The sequence below is a fragment of the Tauraco erythrolophus genome, chromosome 10 (assembly GCF_009769465.1).
Source record: "Tauraco erythrolophus isolate bTauEry1 chromosome 10, bTauEry1.pri, whole genome shotgun sequence".
NCBI lineage: Eukaryota > Metazoa > Chordata > Aves > Musophagiformes > Musophagidae > Tauraco > Tauraco erythrolophus.
This window is the reverse complement of record NC_141474.1, coordinates 27,388,273-27,406,154: the sequence shown is the minus strand read 5'-3', so window position 1 is coordinate 27,406,154 and position 17,882 is coordinate 27,388,273. Positions and strand designations below refer to the sequence as shown.

General features: G+C 42.7%; 2 protein-coding genes across 4 annotated transcripts in view; both read left to right on the top strand.

Moving 5' to 3' along the window:
- Nucleotides 1-17,882, top strand: part of AGBL4 (AGBL carboxypeptidase 4) — a 941,572-nt gene that overhangs the window by 542,115 nt on the left and 381,575 nt on the right. The window lies entirely within an intron of this gene.
- Nucleotides 15,491-17,882, top strand: part of BEND5 (BEN domain containing 5) — a 32,488-nt gene continuing 30,096 nt past the window's right edge. For 2 of the 3 annotated variants that reach the window (XM_086617124.1, XM_086617123.1), the window contains exon 1: nt 15,491-15,729. In XM_086617124.1, coding sequence (XP_086473250.1) covers nt 15,513-15,729 — 217 coding nt within the window. In that variant the 5' untranslated portion in view covers nt 15,491-15,512. The remainder of the gene's footprint in view (nt 15,730-17,882) is intronic. The other variant, XM_086617125.1, reaches the window with a different exon arrangement.

Sequence of the window (17,882 nt, the reverse complement as noted above, 5' to 3'; positions counted from 1 at the left end):
CAAATCAGAAATCAGTCTAGCAGTCTGTCTTTTCTGTTATCAGGGAGTTTTATCACATTTTTTTGTGGACGTTACCTTCTGTATCCTGGCTTGGGACCAACAGCTACTAACAAAGTGCAGCAGATTGACTAAGAATCACTTCTCCTGCGGCTCACAACTAAACCTCTTGCTCTTTGAATCCTTTTATTGCTTCCCCGTCTTGCTTATATTAGCACTGAGCCTTCTGTCCCTGCTGTCTAAGTCCCACGTAATCCAAATCTTGTCTTCGGTACATCTCTGCTATTATCTCCTGTATCCCTTCTGCTTCGTATACTCCTCTCATCTCAACTTCATCATCATCATCATCATCATCATCATAACATAACCACCTGATGCCTTCCTGATACAGCTTTCCAAATTTTGTTTTCCTTCTTTAAGCTTATTTCTGAGGGGAGCCACTACCTGTTCCTGTGTCTCTTGCCTGCGTCATCTCACAGCCAGCCTGCTGTCCTGGGCTGTTTAAGTCTGAAAGTGTCAGCCCTCTAAATCTCAGCCTGAAAAGCACAGTGAGATGGAAAATGTGGCCTGAATATCTTTGTTAGTCATATATGTGAATCAGAGCTTTTTGTCCCAGCCATGTGAGTTTCTGGTAGCTTCAGTGGGCTTACTCATGATAGCAAATGCTACATTCAATAGTAAGCATTTGCAGGATCATCCTCTATGATTGTAATCCCTTTTAGATAGGGAATGTGTCAGCATTTTATAAAGGGATGTAAAGATGCGTGTAGCCCATGCAAACTCTCTGAAATTAATGTTGCTCCATCAGTGGATTACAGGAATTTATAGATTGCACTATCATGATACAACAGTGTTGGAGTTTAGAATTCATGAAGAAAGGATAGGAAGAATAAAAGGAGGAACGTCGTGTCAAATGTTTCTTGATACGGCATGATACGTCAGCTCTTTCTGTGCATATAATGTCCATTTGTTTAGAAATACTCTTGACAATAGAGATATCTCTGTGGTTTCTGTCCCAAATTCTAACCACTGCTTCTGTCTCAGACTTGTATCTCCCCAGTCTGTGTATTTGGGGTTTATAAGCATAGAGAACCTTTGCCTGTAAATTCCTTCAGGTGTTTCCCTGTGAACTTTAAGCAAGCATCAAATTGTTGAATTGTTTGACAGATTGAAAGAAACAGAACGAAGCTCAAAGGACAACAGTTCTCCCTTATGCAACCTAGAAAACAATACTATAAAATATTACATCAGCTGCTGGCAGCTATAGGTTTGCCTGCCCGCTAATTTACTATCACAACTGTTCCAGAAGCCTTTGTAATCCAGCCATTGCTATTTATATTCGTAATGATTCATTTAAGGACTCTGTACACGTCAGCAAAAAGTCACCAAAAAAAGCAAAATGAAGATTAGTTGGCTGAAAGTGCATAGAACAGAGAAGAATAACCCAACAATGGAGTTGAGATTAAGTTTATACACAGTAAATAACCAAAAAAAAAAAAAAAAAAAAAAGGAGGGAATGGGGAATAGTTTTCTTTTCAACTCATCATCTAGGAGCTAGAGCCTCTGATTTTGGCACTAGGCAGTTCCCATCAGAGGATATTAAGAGCAGGGGAACAGGTGTCTGGTGGCCAGGGAAGGAAATGAGAAGCCCTGACACCTGAATTGAGATCACAGACCTGCTCCTGCCTTTGTGTCTGGAGAAAAGGTATTAACGGCTTAATGCCTCAGTTCCTTTGCTGGCTGCAGTGGCACCCAATTCTCAGCTGTTAAAACTTTTTGCTTATTTATAAGGTGATTTTTCTATAGAGAACTGTAATGATGCAAGGCAACTTTATTATGTTCTGTGGAAAATGCTAAGTTAAGAAAAAACGATGAAGGATTGTGTAGTGGAGCGCAACACTTTTTAGCGTTGAGTCTCTAGGTCATTCTGAAGCAGGGATTTGAGTGGTGTCCCTTAGGATTTGCTGTTATACATGCTGAAATGATCAATCAAGGATAAAAAATGGACTGTTCTCATCTCATAGATCATTTCACAGTGAAACAGTTAAACTCCTGGCTGCTTTCTGAAAAACAGAGATCTGCATTAATAAGGTGACCTTATCAGAGCCACCCCTGGGGGGAAGGGAGGGAGAAGAAAGGTTGTGGAAAGAAAGTGAATCCTATTGTTAATCTTTTTTCAGGGAGATTTGGATTCCTGAATGCAAATTACTTTATATTTAAATTGTGTGAAAGCACAAAAGGTTCGTGTCTACAATTGACAGTTATTTCATTAGCTGACTCATGGAGCCTTGCAAATGGTTTCTAGTGTTAACTTTCCTTGGATTTGTTTTCTTTGTTCTTAGCAGATCTTGCGACGGTGATCATTTTGATTAATGTATTCAACGCTCTGTTTTACTCCCGATTCATGTTTTTTGCAGCAGTCAGCGTTCAGGCCCGGGTAAGGTGAGACTACAAGATGGCTTTAGTCTTTCTCCAGTAGTGCCGATCTGATGGGCTGGCTTCCAGCTGGAGATGAGAGAAGCATGGAGGCCACTGTAATGTATTTTGCATGGTAGTGACCCAAACACAACTTAAAACAGATTTTCATCATCAGATGTAGGATTGTCTCAGCCACATCCCTCTGTGACAGCAGACGGGCGCTGCGTGGGCTCTGTGCTGCTAGAATATCATCTTTGTTTTGCTGAGAGCCTCTCAGGGCTAGGTACGCTGGTTTGAGCCTCTGTTCAGATAGGTTTGTGGTTCACTGCATCCCAAAACTAGAGTTTGTGTGCTTGTCTCTCTAAAAAAGCTAGCATATTAATGGAGGTATTAATTTTGAGGGGAAGGAGAATGCGTAGGTTAAAGTTCATCCTATCTTGCTTCAGGCCCACCAATAGTAGGTGTCCAGCCCATGCTACATATTGAGGAACCAAGAATCAGTTTAGGAGAGAGTGGTTCTTCCTATCCCTAAATTGATGGGTGGTCTTTCCTCTGGAGGTGGTGGCCCTCCATTGGCCCCAAAGATGAGCTTCAATGAGCTGCTCAAGTTTTAGTATGCTGAAGTTTAGGGTAGATGCTGTCAACCCAACCTACTGAACTAGACTGAATAGCATCATCAAAGTTTATGCATCAATGTAACAAAATTGATGGAAATTGCTTGATTAATTGCCCCAGACACACGTTGATATGCAGACAAGTTGCTGGAGGCCTGCAAGCTCTTAGTGTCCTTTCCGTTTCTTCTTGATTTCTTTTACTCAGCACTACGTTATTGTTCTTTTCAGAACTTTTTGGCATTTGTTGTTGCAATCAATCTGCCGTTCCCTGCTGACACTTCTTATTGCATTGGTTTTTCAAAATCTTTCATCAGCACCTCAAGCATTACATTGTTCTTCAATCTGCATCAAGCTCCCAGTCCTAAAATACAAAGATCTCAGGGGCTGGGGCCTCAGTGTCTTCACAAGTCACTCGTCTCCATTACCCTTCCAGAGAGTTGCAGCTTCAGGAATCTTATCATGGAAAGAGTCCAGGACAAAACGCTTGAGATACAAAGGCAGAGCCTCAGCAATAGAATCAGAAAACGTTCAGACCTAATCACCTCTGTATATCATCACTTTGAAACTGTTGTTCATACGCAGGGGAGATGAACTCATGAGACAACTTTCTCGTGAAAATTTTCAAGCTATTTTCCATTTTTATAGGAAACTCAACATATAAAGGGTTTTCTAAGGTTTTTGGAAATAGGAAACTTGGTTTTTTTCAGGTTCAGAGCCTCGATTTTTTTTGTCCTAATTTTACATGGTCAACTGCAAAAAAAAAGGAAGAAAAGGTTCTGAGTGTGTCCTGGTTTCAGCTGGGACAGAGTTAGTTTTTCTATATATATTATAGACTATAAGGGAGGCTCTGAGAGAAAGCAGTGGAAAGGTAAGTTATTTTTTGCTTCACAAGTCTAAGTATTTTTCCCTATTCTCACTTCTGATTCACAACAACAAATATAAAATTATTTTTTCAGCCTTTTTTTTAGTAGACGTTTACATTAAAAAAGTGAAAGAGAAAAGCAAGGATAGATGGGAATGAGTATCAGAGAAGTATAATAGTTGATGGGCACTTGAGACTCAAGGGGAAGAGAATAACAGAATGACTCAAGCTTTGCCAATTCAAACGAAACAGCCTTGTTCATTTTCTTTTAAACTGTATTTTGAAGCAAAAAACTTTAAGCAAATATTCTTAGATAAAACCCCATCAAACTGCTTTTTCACACAAGATTTTCACAAAACATGAGCTTGGTTCATAACTGGATAGCTCTTCCAGCTGATCTGGAAATATTATTCTGATCTCTTTGTCCAAGATAATCAGTAACACTGAAAGCATACAGAGGTTCAACACACAAAATATTAAAGAGAAAAAAATACTTTATTCTGCTTAATTTTTGCTTTAAATATTTTTATGTCAAATGGTACACTTTTTGAACACTGTGACAGAGAGCTGTTACTTGTGAACAACAATTTCAATGTTTTTGGTTGAGCTTTAGCTTAACGTGTGAATTCCACGTCCTTGCTGTCACGAAATCTCCATTTTACCACTTTTGCTATATTGCTGGCATATGTCTCCAGCTGTCTGTTGCTGACATGGAATTGCTTGTGATTATCTGATGCTGAGCTGTTCTGCTCTGTTTTTGTGTTTTTAATCTCTCCAACAATACCTGAACATGCTGTGCAGATCGTGATTATTGGGGCAGAATACAGTCATCGTTGAAATTCACTGTCCCACAGAGAACATGGGAAATTCTTATGATCTTCATATCCAGCTTGAATGTGAACTAGATTTCTTTCTGATTTCATAATTTAACATTGCAGACTGTTGACTTATTGACTATAATGTTAGCATTTTCCAGATTGGCAGACAAATTGCCTTGTAGGAGTGTCTATGTGTATTTATATATCATCCAAAGGTTAAACTATAGAATATATTTTAATTGCCTAGAGATAAATTGGTAAATTATATCGCTAGGACCAAAACTTCTACACTTAGAAGACGAAAGTTAGGTACCAAAACCTGTTACTTTCCAAGTAACTAAACCACTCAGCAATACCGATTACTGATGTTCATTAAATTGCATCCCAAAGAAATAGCTGCAACTTTAAAAGAATTTTTAAGACAGAGAAATTCTAATATTCTTCTAAGCCTTCCTAAGCATGGAGTTTACATTGATCTTGCTATTTCAGCAAGTATCACAATTAAAAAAACCTTAAACATAAAACAATTAAAATGGGGCATTCATATATAAACTTTTTTTTTTTACTGTCCTAAACTCTGAAGGTGTAAAAACTAAAATCCCAAACAAGCCAAAACATGTAACGCACCGTAAGAGCAGCAAGTATGCTCGCTGAGAATATTTTGTCAAAGGAAACATAACCTTGGAGCTATTTGAGGCATTTAAGAGTAAGCCTAATTGTTACTTACATTTCATACTTCCCACTTCAGCAACACTTCTCCCTCTAGAATACAGACCCCTAAATAAATTACTGAGGAATAACAGCTTTCCCACAAATCAGCTGATTTACAGTAACTGCCCACTTATGTGCTTTTACAATTGGTAAACATGAGTTAATTCAAAGTAGTTTGCTCTCAGTGGAAGAAATACATTACCCTGCAGTAGCCTGGTCACCTACGAGTGGTGAGTAAGAAGTCAACTGGAGTATAACATGTTGAGCCTGAGACTGGGAGACCAATGCGTTCCTTTCCTGGGGGTTTTGATTTGGGGAAATTATGTGTGTCTAGATGAAGAAAGGGAATTTTACAACTGCAGACGCAGAGCAGGGGTCTGAACCCCTTCAGACAGATGGAGGAACCAAAGCCAGGCATCTCACTTGCCAGGCAAGGGCCCCAGTGAGAAGGTAATCAATAAAAGATGGGAGACATCACTGTGGTGTCCTCCTGGCCTTGCTGGCCAATTTTGAAAGCAGTCTCTCTTGGCCTGTGTTCTGAAAGGTGGTTTACATATGCCTACCTTCAGGTGAGAATTTCAGGCTATTAAAGAAAGAAGATGGAGGTATCCTTTTTCACTCTTGGCTCCAGGGAAGGATGGGAGCTACAGTGCTCTGTGCTATACAGTTTCTGTGGATGGGATTTTGGCAGCTTCCACACTAAGCACAGATGGTATTTGAGATCTTGTTCTGAGACAGCCCTGCAGGGTAAGCAATAACTCTGTGGGATTTCTTGGATTGTAAAGCTGCACATAGGTATTTGAGGTCCATTGGAGTCCTTTCTAGGTCCAACCTCTCTTTTAGTCCACTTCACAACAGAAGGTGTGAGCAAGAATGGTTACTGTCTTGTTCTTTTTGATTAACAGAGTTTGTTTAAAAATACTGTGATAGTTATCAGGAGTGATTTCAGCCAGTTTTGGAGAGACCATGTAAAATCAAAATATTTTGTGTCATGTGCAGTGTGTGAAATCAGTGAAAAGCCTCTGTGGGCAGTAGCTGATCAGGAAGGTATATATAGAAGCCCCAGTGTAATGAAATTGGTCTCTCTCACTTTTGTTAAATTATAATTGGTGTCCTTGTCAGTCATCACACTACGGGATTAAAGGCTGCCTTGCCCTTGGAGACTGACTATGCCTTTCATTGTAGACATAGACCCTCCAGGTCAGAGGCAAGACAGATAATGGCATCTACTTAAATGTCCTTACTTGTTAAGAAATCTGTCAATTCATCACTTTTCATAGCTGAAAATTTATCTAAACCGTTATTAGCTTACTTCCCAACCAGTTAACTCTTTCAAACAGTATCCTGAGCTACGGCACTGTGCTGCTTCTGAACAAAATTCAGACTTCTGTTGTGCTGTGGTCTTCTCTCTATTGTGTTTTTGGATAAAAACTGTGGGTATGCTTATTTATGTTCACTAAATACTGTGATATATTCTCAGTAGTGGCACCTTTTGCTTGTAATATAATCCCTGTTGTCTCTTCACATATCTTATCTTTTCTATTTTATTACCTTTTATATGTACTGGGAGATAAAAAGGGAACAAATTTGGAAAATATGGGCCATTCGGAAGAAATTCTGTGTGTATCATACCAGAGGATCTGAAAGATTATGGAAATATTTACACCTCCCTAAGATTCAACCTATACACCAAGACTGAATTTAGGGATGGACACAAGCCCTATTTACTCCAGCTGTTCTTAAAAGACTAGTTTTGCAGTACTTTCTGTCCTCTGAATAGTAAAACTAGTTTTGATGAATTTAGCAAAGTCTGTATGCTGCAGTGCCCCAGACACTTTATTTTCATTGACATTATTTTTTCATCAGTTTGGACTGTGTAGTATCTGCAGATGGTGTATGTTCAAAGTATTGGATTGCTGTGGTTTTGCATACAAACCTTATAAAGGAAAAGAAATACCAGACTGCGTGTACAAGCATCAAGATTTGATTATATGCAGGATCTAATCTTAATATCACACCATCCTCACTGAAAAGCGTTGTGAGAATATTCCAATTCATATTCTGAATGGTGTGTTTCTCTGCAGTCATCTTGCAGAATTCTTATTCCTACCAGGAGAATATCAGTATATTGAACTGAATAAAAATGTATACATTAAATTGCTTATTCAAATGTCCAGCTCTGATGTTGGTAGAGAGTTTAAGCAGGAGGCAATATAACCTGAGCTTTGTTTTATTGATACGAGATGCTAATGTGAGCTACAAAACAGGAAGGAATGAGAAGTTGTATAATACGCTGGAAACGTGAAAAAAATGCAGATTTTGGTTATTAGCTTTCACAGCTGTATTTGCATAGAAATATACTAACGGCTGGATGACATTTCATGTGTGAACTTGATAGAGCGTCCTTAAACATATTCATGTTAGAAGCGTACTTAAAGGGAACTTCGAACTCAAAAATTCCCGTCTTTGTTTAAAAAAACCCAAAACTATAGTTTCCCCAGGGTATTCTAGTACAAGATATTTCTTTATGAAACAAAGCTTGCTTTGTTATGAGCAATACTGTGACAGCCTATGAAGGGTCCTCCTTTCTGATCACACTTTAAAAAAGATCCTGATTCCCCTGAATGTTAAATGTTATTGCTCAATGGATGTTGCTCAGGTTTTTGTGGAAAATGCTAGCAAAGCATGAAGCCCCTTGAGGTTTCAAACACCTCTTGGGTTATCAGTTTCCTATGCCATTTTCTATTTTGAGGGAACACCTTCCTTGTAAGTGGGACAAAGACGAATGCCTGTTTTCTATGCTGTGTGAGACAAAAGGAATTACTCTTCCTTGAAGAACTAGATGAATTCCTGGTAGGGTCTGTCACAATTATCCCACGGTATGAATTTTGGGAAGTTGGGTGACAGCAACTCCTTCCAGTCAACATTTGCTTGTTGTGTGGTTGACTTTTTTTAAATTCACCTACTAGTGCAGACCAAGCGCAACTTCATTTGTAACTCATAAACGCTAAACACGTCTGGGTTTAGCAGAAGTGGGGAGGTTCAGAGTATAGTGAAGGGTTTTATATCAGTGAGCATTTGCACTTTCAGTTCCCAGCAGTTTCAGCATTCAGTTTGCCAACTATGAAGAATTGTGTTCTTTTAATTTAAATGTGATTATTAACAAGACACAGCTGAGAAAGGCACTTTTTTGAAATATTCTGAGGAATATTGCTGCTCCGTTACCTTCCATTCACCTTCCACAACAGGATTTTATGAGCTCACATTAGTTGATGTTCTTCAGAAGAGCTGCTGGTCCATCTCTGATCGTGACTTTCATCAGAAGTAGAAAACTCAGCCTTCTGAGGTGGGGAGATGTGAGCACTAATTCCTGGGAATATTTTCTAAAAACTCACTTTATACTGAAATATAGCCAGCCCTGAAAGGGATTAGGAAGAGTATGACAAGAGTACGAATTAGAAAGCACTGGGGTGTGAAAACACATTTATCTCTTCCCTCACTTACGCAATCCCATTCCTGCTGCTCATAATTGTCAAGAACCATCCAAAACAGCAAGAACCAACTCTAGAGCCTGTCCAGCTTCCCACTGAAATCAGGCAAGTGGCAATGTGAGAATGTGGAGGTACCATTCTGGAAAAAATGCTGCAGAATGGCTGCAGGATCATTTTCCCAGTCAGTATGAGATATAAATGCCAGTTCAAGACAGAATAGTGCTATGCAGGTGTGAGAATAGAAAACCAAAATGGAAATATTATGAAAAAGGGTCATTAATACCATCTTACTCAGAAGTTCTGTCTAAAGCATACCATAATCACAGGCAGTGTCTAGTAATGACATTTTTCACTGAAGCCCAAAGGTTACAAAAAGACTTTAGTCTTTGCCAAAGGAAAGTCACTTTGTCATCTAAGGTACAGAAGGAATCAAATTCTTGCAGTGGTGCAAAATCTACGTATGTAAAGCTACTTTTAGAGTCATATTAGTAAAATGTCTGTCAAAAGTTAGGGAAAAGTCTGGTTTAAAAATAAGAAGGGGAGAATCTTACATCAGATTTCCAGACAGAGTAAAAATGTATAGGCTGAAGCCATCAGTGGATGGTAGCAACAATACAGATCATTTGTGCTGCAACAGCAATATTGTCTTCAGAGCAGTTCTTGAAGATGGTTGCAGTACAAAAAGGACATGTTTTAAAGGTGAGTCCACGTGTGAGTCAGCTCAAAGAAAACGCCTTTCCTACTTTCCTCTCAGGCAAGAAGTTTATAGCATGGAAAACAGCATACTGCCTGAGTGCAGAAGACGGTATTTAGCAAGATTTTGAATGGTATACAGCAGGGTGGGAGCTGAAAGTCATGATGATTTGAGAGCCATTTGCAGCTCCCAGACAACCCAGCTTCGGGCTCCTGCTGAGCGAAGGACTGGGTGAGAGTGGGGAGGACGACTGCCTCACACCCAGGCAAGACAGCGCCTACTAGCAGCGCCTCCTAATTCCTGTTGACTTTCTGTGGGCACATTTAACCTGTAATTTGGAAAAGGAAAATACAGTCTGGCACAAATTCTTGAAGGGTTGCCAGTCCCAGATCTATCCATTGCATAGCCTGCCAGAATGGGAAAGATAAGTATCTTGCAGGCCAGTATCCACAGCAACAGACACTGGAATTTTATCTTTTCAATACATATGAAAACCCAAAGAAAATAATTACTTTTTCATTTTCCAGTTTTATAATAGTGATGATGACGTTTAGGTCAGGAATTTTCAGCAGTTAATGACTGTCTGGCTTTTTCTTTGGCCTTTGGAGAAACCCTCCAGCCAGTCATTAACAGCAAGGAAAGTGCCTTCTCCAGTGGTCACTTTGGCTTAATCATTATCTTTTCATGCTACAGAATATACCAGCTGGGAAATAAGTGTCTCCTATGCGAATGGACCCATAAACTTTTCCTTAGGTTTCATTTCATTGAAAGAATATTATGTTAGGATGTGAGAGTTTACTGTAAAAGATGATTGAGTGTTATCCTCAGCCTCAAGAAAGGCTGGATCACTCTCAGGAATTGGGACTATATAGCTTTGCAGTGATGCCTTTCCTCTTCTGAGGATGGTTTAAGGCCATAGATTTCAAAAGATTAAATCTTAAGAATTTATCTATGTAATCTAGGTTCCCTTACTATTCTCTTGTTACTGGAGTGCTTTGGCAGTTGTATGTGGACACAAATATCTCCTCATCCATCTTCTAGGATCATACAGGAACTGGACCTCTTTGTTTGTTTGTTTGTTTGAATTTTATATGTAATCATTGTGACGCTGAAAGCAGAGTGTGGTAACAGTGTCTTGAGAGTTAAAAAATATTTTAAAATCTAAAGGGTAACAACCTTCTGGAATGCCTGCCCTGCTCTGTTTGTCTCGCTAGCAGATTTTCCCCTTCCAACCACCCTCTATCTCAAAACACCTAGAAGCTTGTTCAGAGGAAGATTCATTTATAGCTGGAAATTATTTTATCTTGCATTTTATCAGAAGATAAATGAGAAAGTATGGAACAGAGGTATCTTCTGACTAGTCTACTGATCATATTATTGGTAAAAATTAACCAGATTATGAGTAGATCGTGTATGTGTACATACATAAACCTTTGAACAGTCTTCAGTTCTTGTGCATTGTTATTTGAGTTATTCTTTAAGCTTTATGACTTTAAATGCCACTGTTAAAATACAGTGTTACCTAAAAAAATAGTGACTATATCTTTCCTTCAGGGTGTATTTGAGCTTGAAAACAATTGTGTAAGAAACGCGCTACTTGGAGGATAAATAAATTCACAGGAATACACCAGAGTTTTCTAAGCCGCGTATCGAACGCGTAGGGATTCCTAGATGTAGTCCAGCGTACCGTGCTTGCTGAGTAAGTCAGGTAGCAGTGAAGCTCCTCCACTTGAATGGTAGAAGAGAATGGGAATTTCTTCATCAGTAGATTTAAAATCAATACGGTGTCCCTCGGGAGTTTGGTATTAAACATGGAAGTAACGTGACTGATGAGCCTAATTTTAATGTTTTGCTGTGAAGAGATTTAGCACCTGCATAACTATTATTGGTACTATTAGCTTCTCATTTTGTGTCTTCAAGTGAAAACACAGAGTGCACATCAAAACAGCAGGCATCAGCTTTTGCTTTAACACTTTTTTTACTTTTCAAGAGAAATAACAGCAGCAAAATATAGGTAGTGTTCCAGGAAACGGCCACGCAGGAATCCCACAAGGGCTGGGACTGTGCCTTGTGGTTTCCTGACTCTTGGGAGTGACACTTTTACTTTTCAAGCTGAAGCCTTATTTTTTTTTTTGAAAGTATGACAATCTACTTCTCAGCAGGGCTGTGTCGTTTCTAAAAGGGTGGACTTGCTACAGGATCTAAATCCAGTGAGGATCCAGTAATTCCCTTAACAATGAATTTTAAAATCTACACCTTTAAAACAGCTCTACATATTTAAACCTCAAGATAACCTCAGTGATAAACAGCTGGCTAACCACTAGTAAAAATCAGAACCGTCCAAAAGAAAGAGTGCCAATACTTGTGTTTCATTTTGTGGTTAAATGGATGTTTTCCTCAGCTTCACAGCTAACCAGTGCAGAGTATTTAGAGATTTTACAGCCAGAAGTTAACACCGTTCCTTGTAGGCAGCAAAGAAATGTATGAGATCGTTATTAATTCTTTAGCATTATAATGCCTTCTGGCTCGACGTGTGTGCTAGGGACCAAGTGTAAACACGCATTTATCATCCCGACCCTTAATCTGTTCCCAAAAACGTCCTTCAGTGGAGAACTGTGGAACAGCTTTTCTAAAGGATTTGAGACCTTTTATTGCTACTGATACAAAAATCTTTACAGCCTTTGCTGTAATTGAACCTTCAAATGCAAAATGCTGCAAATACCAGTTTAGAGTGTTTCTTTTAAAAAAAAAAAATCCGAAAAACAAACAAACAAAAAAAAACCACTATGACACTAGTTGCCTTCACGTGAAGTCTTTCAGTTTTCTTTCACTGGGGCAAATTACCCAGGCCTCCTTGGTACCTGAAGAGATCTTTCCCCTTCCAAGTCAAGGAAATTTTTGAGTCCTTAGCTTCTCTTCGGTTCCCCTGTTATTTCTAGTTTCTCCATTTTTCTGTGTTCCTTTCCCTCGACAGCAGTCTTAGATGTTGCTAATAGAATTCAGCTGTGGAGGAAATACAATCCTGGTAAGAGTCAGTGTACCGAATCCCTCACTAACCACTGAACTTAGTGGGACAAAATTGTAATTTTAACAGTGTCCGTGGAGTAATTCCAGCTATCAGCCCGTCCTGTCGCCTTTCCGCAGCTCCTTCTACCTCCATTGTAACATGAGATAGAGGAGAGAGGAGCACTACAGCAGCTGTTACTGTTTGATCAGCGACACAATCTTTGCTGGAATTTCATTTCCCTTGCATCCTAGCTACTAGAATACATTTGTCATCCATACTTTGTAGCAGACTTGGATTTGCCTGTAATTACACACCAGTCTGGCAATACTTCATTGTTAACATGAAGTACTGCCATTTAAATCCCCAATCTTGAACTGAAGTATTTGCAAAACTCTGTAATTGCTAAAATAATAAAGCTGCCATTATTGTATGGGAAGTTTACAGCTTGTTAACTTTAATAGCTTAACTATACCTGTATGCATTCCTTATGTTTTCAAGTGTTGCTTAAGAGACAGACAGACAGACAGACAGACTTCTGCTGGGCATCACTGTAAGTTTCTGATACTTTCACAGAATAGCTGACGCTGGAAGTGACCTCAGGAGGTCTCGAGCAGCCCCCTGCTCAAGAAGAGCCACTGGGAGCAGGTTGCTCAGGACCATATTCAGATGGCTTTAGGGTTGTCTCCAAGAACGCAAAACTCCACAAGCTCTCTGGGCAATCTGTGCCAGTGCTCAGTCAAAACTTTCTTTCAGGTTTTCCAGCGTGCGGTCTGTTCCCACGTACTAAGAAGTCTATAAAAGATAACTAGAAAAACCAAGTTCAGCGTGGCAAAATCCAATGCAATGGGTACAGGTGGTATTGCAAACACCTAGGGACGTGCAAACCAGAAAGGATAATATATTTTGGTTTCATTTTGTGTTGGCTTTTGTTGTGTAACCCAGCCACTCGCTCACCCTCCCCGACCCCCAGGGAATGGAGAAGAGAAATAAGTGGGAAAAAGGAAGGAGACTCATGAGTTAAGAACAATTTAATAGTAATATAAAGTTAAAAGTAATAATGACAAAATAATAATATGTGAATATATATATAATGATAATAACATATGCAAACAAGTGATGCACAGTATAATTGCTCAGTACCAGGTGACCAACACCTGTCCTGTCCCCACAAACAATCCCAAAAGAGGTAAGTCCTGACACCACAATTCTGGACGAGTAAGAGGCAGGAAAAAGAGGAAGAGAGAGAGAGACCTCGGAAGAGCATTCCTGGAAGACCAAGAAGTTCTTCCTGGTCAACCCTCATCTATATACCAGGCATGACATTGCATGATACGGATACTCCATTGGCCAGTGTGGCCCTTGATCCTAGGTCTAAGCTCAAATCCTAAGTTAGGAGCTGTGGGTCCTTTGTCCTGGCCACACTCCCCCCCTAGCCTGTTGTGCTCCTGCACACTGGCAAAAGCACGGGACACTGAAAAGTCCTTGATATCTCAGCACTAACTATAAACATCAATGTGCTATCAAGATTCTTCTCACAACAAATCACAGAATCAATCCAGAACACAGAGCTCTTCTGGCTGTTAAAAACTAACTCTGTCCTAGTCAAAACCGGGAGAACTTTTTGCAAACAGAAAACCAGTGATGCTTCTTTCTTGCTGTTTATTACTTGTTCTGCGAGTTATTTTCTTTTTTTTTTTTTGCCATTAAACAATTCTCCACATACTATGAGTAAAACCGACCTCAGCACTAGGAACCTGGGTAAGAGTTTGCACTGAACCACACGCAATGTTGCCACATTATTATTTTTTCACACAGGAAACTCAAAACATCCATACTCAGTAGTACACAGGTGTCTCCAAAAGCTTTGGAATTTGTGCTGAAAGTGGCACTGCCTCCAACCCTTGTTCTCACACACCTCTGCAGAATTTCACACCTCTCCGTGCTCTCTTGGGGGAGCACTGGGAAAGCTTTGAGTTCTTATAGCGTCACCACTGGACACTGCCTTTGGGCGCAGGTGGTTCCACGTTACCCTGATGAACTTCAGGTCAAGATGGTACTCGGATTCTGTGGGTACTTGGCGGATGAGCGTGGGGCTGTGTGTCGCGTTTGGATCTGCTCTCCTCCTCCTCCATGGCCACCGGCTCTCAGGGGCCTCTCCGACCCCTCCTCTCGGCACTGGCGGGCACTGCCCCGGCCTCGGAGCCAACTCCCGGTGTGTCACCCCCGCACAAGTCGGAGGCGACCTGTTTCTCTGGAACAGGTGTACGGAGTTTTGAACCTGGAAAAAAAGAGCTTCCCGGTGCCTTTACTAGGGACGAGCTTGAGCACTAGACCCCGGCGGGTGAGCGCCTCTGCCAGGACCCCGTCAGCCTGCCAGGCCGGGCGACGCCACGGCGGAGGCCCGGGGGCGGGAGCTGTCCCGCCGACACCGGTGCCTGGCGAGTACGAGCCGACGCCCCGCCCGGCCGTGCCCTCGAAAGCCGCTCGCACGGAGGCGGCCGCCCGCCCGCGCCAGCACCCTCCGCGCCGGAGGTGCGAGGCCGCTCCCGGGGAGCCGGGGCAGGCCCGGGCCTGCGGGCGGCGCCCCGCGGAGGGGCCGGGCGGCGCCCGGGGCCGCCGGAAGGGGTGTTCCCGCGCGGGCCCCGCGCGCGGGGCTGCGGCGGGGGCTGCTCCTCGCGTGGGCCGCCGCCTCCCGCCCCTCGCCGCTCGGCAGCCCGACTCGCGTCGCTCCGCGTTGGATTGCTCGCGCCTGCCCGGGGCTGGCGGCCGCCCGGCTGGCGGCGCGGCCAGGCGAGCTCAGCCGAGCGCAGAGGCGGATTTTGAGGAACAATAACAGCGCGGGGAGCGCGGGACCGGCGCGGCCGCCCCGCCCGCCCGCCTTCCCTCCCTCCCGCCGCACCATGTACGCCTTTGTGCGGTTCCTGGAGGACAACGTCTGCTACGCGCTGCCCGTCTCCTGCGTGCAGGACTTCAGCCCCACGTCCCAGCTCGACTTCGACAACCAGAAGGTCTACACGGTGTACCGCAACCCCGAGGAGGCGGAGGAGGACGACGAGAGCCCCGGCGAGTGGGGCGACCGCTTGCTGCTCCACAAGGCCCAGATCCTGGCGCTGGCAGGTGAGGGCGGGCCGGGCCGGGCCGCGGGGGAAGGAGGGGGGGGGAGGCGGGCCCGGGGAAGCCCCAAATGCCGCCCCCTCCCCGCTGAGGTGGGGGAGGGAAGGCGAGAGGGGGAGGGGAGGGGGCGGCATCGCGCCGACACATGCTCAGAGCCCGGGCGGCACATGGCGGGCGGGGGGGACGGAGATCCTGGGGGTGGAGGGGGGGGCTTCTCCCGCCGCTTCCCGCGGCACGGCGGGGCCCGGGCGGCCCCGGGCTCGGGTGGGGCGCGGTGGCGGGGATGGGGGGGGATCCTGCGGGGCGGGGGGGCCCAGCCGGGCAGCGCCGCGCTCCTGCGTGAACTCTTGGGCGCGGCGGAGGTTTGTTTTTGTTTTTTTTCCCCCCAAGTTTCTGATTTCATCCCCCGCCGCCGTGTACACGGCGGCGGGGATGAAATCAGAAACTTGGGGGGAAAAAAAAAAAAAGTTAAGGTTTTCATACGCGCTGTATTTATAGAGCCGTTTATGTACCTTTGCAGTTGAGCAGCACGTTGCCAAATTAGAAGGGTCCTGGTTTATATCCACTTTGTTAGTTTCTAAGTGACTTCACAAATTAGAAGGCAACAGTGTAGCCAGACCCTTAGATACCGCGCTCATTAAGCCTGGTTTTGCTACATTTGTTTCTTTTCATGCTTAATTTACGAATGTCTCTCCAGCTAACAGGACCAATTAAAGCGTATATTAAGACAGAAACCTGTATTTTGGCCATTTAAGTGAGTTCGGCCCTTGTGACATAGTAATTCTGCTATGTGTCCCCTCAAATGATGACTTTTTGGCAGCATGTTGCCTTGAAGATTTTGTATAGTTTCTTTGCAGCCACAGAAAGCATGCTGCCATAGTCAGAGTTGACATAGAAAGGAAGTTTGGTGTGTTTTGGAGCAAGTGGCCTTGCCCTATCGGCTGCTGAAAGACAGCGATGACCATTTGAAACATCAGTCTGGGTAGCAGAGAGGACATTGGGTTCTGATTCTGACTTTTCCACTTGGGGAGAAATACTGGTTGCGCCTATGTCCCCAGATATGTAATGGGCTTAAAAACTGTGCTGCTGCTCTCGAGTTCCGAGAAGGCAATGCTGAGTTTTGGTCTCTAAACAGAGTAACTTTTTAAATTTTATTTTTGTTTTTGAAAATAATAGTTCCTAAACCAGTTCAGCCTGGTCCATTTAGTCCTTGACTCAGAGAGGGATGTTTACCATTATCCAGTTTCCAGTAGTGGCCATAAATGGATACTTGGAAAGAACAAGAAACAGACAAACGGGTATGTTGCTTCCCTGTAAAGCTCTTCCAATTTCTGAATATTCACAACTCCAGGAGTTCAGGAGAACTAATAAGATATCCTACCAGAGGAGTGGATTCTCCTATTGTGTTTTTGTTGTCCTATGCCAGCCAGTGTTTTGTCAGTCCTGTCTACAGCAGAGTAGAACTGGTATATGAAGTACTTCTTGCAAGCTACCCGTCACATCCATGGAAGACGGCGCTGCCAGCTTTCAGGGTTTGCTTGGCCTCTTCTCAAAGACATCCCAGTTGGACTTCACCTTCCCCTTTCTCACTGGGGAACTGCAGCAGCAGTACCCTGTCTGTTCCTCATGTTCATCCCAACATAACTGAAGTGTTTCAGACAAATATTAATAGGCGTTTTGCTCACATTTTGAGCCTACCAGGTTGCCTCAGTTTTCCAGCAGAAAGCACACCTACTTTGTCAGTTCCCTTGTTCCAGGCAGAGTCTGTATGTACCTGAGAAGTGCTCTTCTGTACAGTTTCCCTTTGTTTCATCTCTCTTGAACCAGAACAAACCAATATATGCTGTTTCCTCCAGAGAGCAAGACTTGTTACCTGTCTTAGTGATTTGCACTAATTGCTCCCCAGAGATTTTAATTTCTACAGGAAATTCTCCTGCTGAGCCAGGTACACAAAGAAGCACACAGCCATCTTTATTACATCTGTCACATCTCAATATATCTGACTAGATCTGTGATTTGCATGCTTGGGAAGCTTCTCACCTGAACACCAAATGAATCCTTACTTCTGTTCTTCTTTCCACCCTGCACCATGTAAAAATACCACAATTGAATTAATCATTTGTATACAACGTATGTTTGCTTACTTTTAAAGTTGT